The sequence below is a fragment of the Ctenocephalides felis genome, unplaced genomic scaffold, assembly GCF_003426905.1.
Source record: "Ctenocephalides felis isolate EL2017-DRISC unplaced genomic scaffold, ASM342690v1 CF-g0.4_SCAFFOLD_01046, whole genome shotgun sequence".
In the NCBI taxonomy this organism is placed as follows: Eukaryota; Metazoa; Arthropoda; class Insecta; order Siphonaptera; family Pulicidae; genus Ctenocephalides; species Ctenocephalides felis.
Window position 1 is genome coordinate 6,280 of NW_020537200.1, and position 4,421 is coordinate 10,700.

Sequence of the window (4,421 nt, forward strand, 5' to 3'; positions counted from 1 at the left end):
ATTCTTAGCTACTGGAAGAAGCTACGAATGTTTAAAATTCAGTAGTGGCATTTCTCCGCAATCATTAGGTCGCATAATTCCCGAAACATGTAGAGTCATCTATAAAGTTCTGCAAAAGGAATATATGAAAGTAAGTACAATACCTTGTGCAAAAAGTCCTCTCTTTATTTTAACAAATACAAATAAACTAAAAAACTCATCCTAATTATAACAAGAAAACGTAAAAAAATTATATAATTGTTATTCACGACCTGCTGAGGAAAAATAAGCTCGCAAACCTTCCATAGGGCTAACATTTTCAGCAGGAGTAGATTCCGCTGTGGAATAATTGTTTGATAGGGAAGGAGACGGAAAGGAATTAGACGCTAATGAGGAATGGGCCGAGGACCCTGGCGACACATGAGAAAATTATTAGAAGGATAAAGTCCTACATTACTGTAGGTTACATCTACGAATTCATTCAATTGACCCATTATTGCCTTATTAAGTACTTTAGTTAGCAATGCTTCAGCATACATCTTTTGTTCTGGGTTTACGACTTTTTCCAATTTTGCACTTATGTATTGACCCAGGGCATCATTTTCTGTTGGTTTGGAGTTTAGTGCCTCAGTACACTTTGCAAGAAATAATTTCCGCTCCCTGTCTTCACAGATTTTTTTGTTTTGTGCAGGGCTATGACCGTCTGCATTCCTATATCTCTTGTTGTTGGTGTTAATATTAGTATTAACCACTGACTCTACATTATGTGCTATTCCCTAAAAAATATTTGCCGTATATTTGCGTTTGCCTTGCATTCACATATTTTGAAGCCATTTAGTCAAGTGGAATTGACCTATGAAAAACGAATTTTTAATTACCGATTATCCAGGGCTAGAAATGTTGTTGAGAATGTTTTTGGACTTGTTGCTTCTCGATTCAGAGTGCTTCATACCGCAATTGCCTTGAAACCGGAAAACACAACATTAGTTATAATGGCAATTTGTGCTCTGCATAATTTTTTGCGGCGCAACAGTGCATCATATTTCAGTCAGAAAAGTGTGGACTCGGAAGATAAAAGCTCTCATGAACTACGCAAAGATGGGGATTGGCGAACTGATACTGGTGACTTTCATGGACTGCAGAATTTAACTCGTAATATGACTTTGGAGGCAAAACGCAGCCGCGATAGATACCTCCATTACTTCAACGGTGATGGTAGTGTTCCTTGGCAACATGCAATGGTGGCAAAAGGGAAAGCATAATCAAGAAATATATTGGTTTATGAGTAGAAATTTATAATAAGATTTTTCAATTACCTATCTAATTTTGTAATAAAAATGAATGATAAAATGATTGTAATGAACATACTTCGTTGGTTTCATTGCCTTCGTTGGGCTCGTCTATTTCCTCCACAGGTTCTTGAAATGGGCTATTTGTTGACTCATTGATGTTGTCACAACTACTGGTTGGTAGTTCATGATCTACTAAAAACATCAATAACTTGAAATACCACAAATGTGATTTATAATGTTCGTCAACACCTCTGCCTGATCGCTTTGACTTTTCGACCTTTAAATAATATTAAACTATTTACTATTTTGCACCCTTTTGGGACAGCTATCTATGTATAACTACGAGTATTAACAAGTGTATACTTGCCTTTTTAAATTCTTTGCGGAAGGATCCTCTAATTGATTGAATTTTTTGTTTTACTGTTTTGTGGTCAGCATGTGAATCGTACTTTCTCCAAATCTTTAGCAATTCCAAGTAGCCTTTATTTTTTAAATTACGGTTTTGGTATAGTTCTTTATTCTGTATCTGCCACAAAGCTGGATGAGCTCTATAAGTCTCAATAAATTCTTTCAAAATCCCTTTTGGGACATTTCTTATGTCACCTTTTTCACTTTTCTCTTCACAATCATCATCGTTCAGTTCGGTTACTTGAGTCAATCTCAATTCTTCCTCCATATTAATATTAATATTATTTATTATTCACAAAAAAACAATAATATTATTATTGCACAAGAACAACCCGTGTCCAACCACGCAACAAGAAAGAACAACGCGACTACATAACCTGCGCGAAAACTACGTGCCCACTAACTATGTCTTGGGCAGGAACGTCGAGACATCCCCGAAAGAAATTAGTAATGCTGGAGCGTCATGTCACGCTTCACTAAACACAAATCTTTCCTTCGGGAATCCCCTTTCCGTCAGGAATAACGGTTTTCCTAGAGGAAAGAACGCTAGTGTATGGGTAGCTATTAAAGCAGTGATGCATTTGCGAATGACACAGAAAATTAGTCACGATTTCTTGATGTAGGTAGTAAAAATTTTGTTGCTTATGTCTAGATGAAACAACAATTATTTGCTAATATTTTGCTTAATATTTCAAAACTGTGATACTGTTGCAAATTTCCTAACATAACTGTTTTTTTCGCAAACTACTTTGTTTTAAAGTTAGTTAATAATCAGTTTTTTATATTAGTTTCAGGTAAAACCATACGATCATATGCATACATAAAGTTTTAAACGAAATTTTAGTAATAATTTATTACGAGTATATATCCGCAAAGTTACCACAGGGATAACTGACTCAAAATGCGAAGTGTTCGAAAATCTTTTACGCCAACTTGGTATCAAGCAGTATAATACCAAATTTTTACTTGAGATCATAGATCTGAAATATGATCTCAACTGAAAATTGCCTTGTAGGGGGCATTGCAGCAACCTGCACACATAGCTATTAGATTTATATCTAATATAATTGCTACACATAGAAGAATATTTTACAAATGCAAAATGAAAAATGACGTTGAAAAATTAGAATTATTTTCGTCGTTCTGATTTCTTTAAAAATGTTTTTTAAAACTTTAAAACTTTTTTTCAAAACAATTGCTCTGCGTAGCTGTTTTGAAGACGAAATATCAAAGCGCCCATAGAAGGAACCCATTGAAGTGTAAACAAACTTTGTTCTTATTATTAAAATATCTGATAATTTGATGGGCATATGTCTAATGATCATTTTTGACTGCCAAATAGCACTTTTTTACTTTTTTTATCGAATCTACGAAACCGCTGGACCTGTCTTTCTTCACTTCGTCAATACAAATAAAATATTTTTTGAATCATTGACGTTCATCGAAATTGCATTTTGGCACCTTTTGCGTATCCTCGATACGGCTGAACCTGCCTTATCAATAGGAATCAATTGTTTTTTGAATCATTCAAATTAATTGATACGTACTCTCGAAATCGTCGACGAAATATTGTCCACACATACAAACACACACATCCATTTTCTGTAAAGTATGCCTAAATGTTCAGAAAACAGAATACAGATAAAGTTCCAAATTTAACCCCCGCTCCGGCGGCAAAATTCATGTGGATCTCGGAATTCGCGAGTGGAAAGGGTTAAAATTGTTGTCTAGTTTGTATTTGCATGTCTTAGCGTAAGAAGCGTGGATAACTAAGAGATTAAGACAAATAAAATTGTATTGAATACTTTTTAGTGTTCAGAAAACAGAATACAGATAAAGTTCCAAATTTAACCCCCGCTCCGGCGGCAAAATTCATGTGGATCTCGGAATTCGCGAGTGGAAAGGGTTAAAATTGTTGTCTAGTTTGTATTTGCATGTCTTAGCGTAAGAAGCGTGGATAACTAAGAGATTAAGACAAATAAAATTGTATTGAATACTTTTTAGTTTAGAAAGCAGTCAAAGCATTTCAATCACAACATTTGCAACCGATCTATTAAAGTACAATAATATGTTATCAATAGTTTATCTTGTTCTGTGTAAGTAAATGTAAGCAAACTCTTTCTCAGACAATGTCAAAATATTGAAGAGAATGCATGCCGGATGCATGCCAACATAAAACTAATGTCTGCGAACAAAAGCACACAAGAAATGGCCAATTGTATATTTAACGTTTAGTAAGAAAAGGCTTTAGTCTCGTCGGTGATACGTTTGTGTTGAGATGAAGGATATAATTTGAGATAATATTAATTTGATATGTAAAAACAACTGATATTAGTGTAGTTAGAACTTTCAACGCTGATAAAAACTTTACTCAAAACTTTCTAAACCTTATAAAATATGTACAGATACATTAATTTAATAAAAAGTTCATTAAATATAAAAATAAATTGCATACATTTTTAAAAATAAATTAGAATTTATTAGGGCGAGCCACAAAGATTCAATTTGACGAGTTGCATATTAAATAAGAAATAAGAAAATTACTAATTAAATTAAATTAAATTAAACAATAAGAAAAATTATTACATAACGCATAAAAAATTGCACAGCTAGTGGTGTATGGCATCGTGTCTTAAGGTAAATTGCTGGAACGTCCCGTACCGTAACGAAATGTTGAAGGAATATTGAATGTTTTCAGACAGATTATGTATTATAAATTCTGCAATATCGTCTAATATTTAT

At 33.6% G+C, this 4,421-nt stretch overlaps 1 protein-coding gene across 1 annotated transcript; it reads right to left on the reverse strand.

Moving 5' to 3' along the window:
• Window positions 1–365: 365 nt before the first annotated feature.
• LOC113365482 lies at window positions 366–2,137 on the reverse strand. Its single transcript, XM_026607029.1, has 2 exons — window positions 1,348–2,137; window positions 366–755 (listed from the first exon to the last, which is right to left on the reverse strand). The coding sequence occupies exons 1-2, from the start codon at window positions 1,471–1,473 to the stop codon at window positions 366–368; spliced, it is 516 nt and encodes a 171-aa protein (XP_026462814.1). The 5' UTR covers window positions 1,474–2,137.
• Between the last annotated feature and the right edge of the window lie 2,284 nt (window positions 2,138–4,421).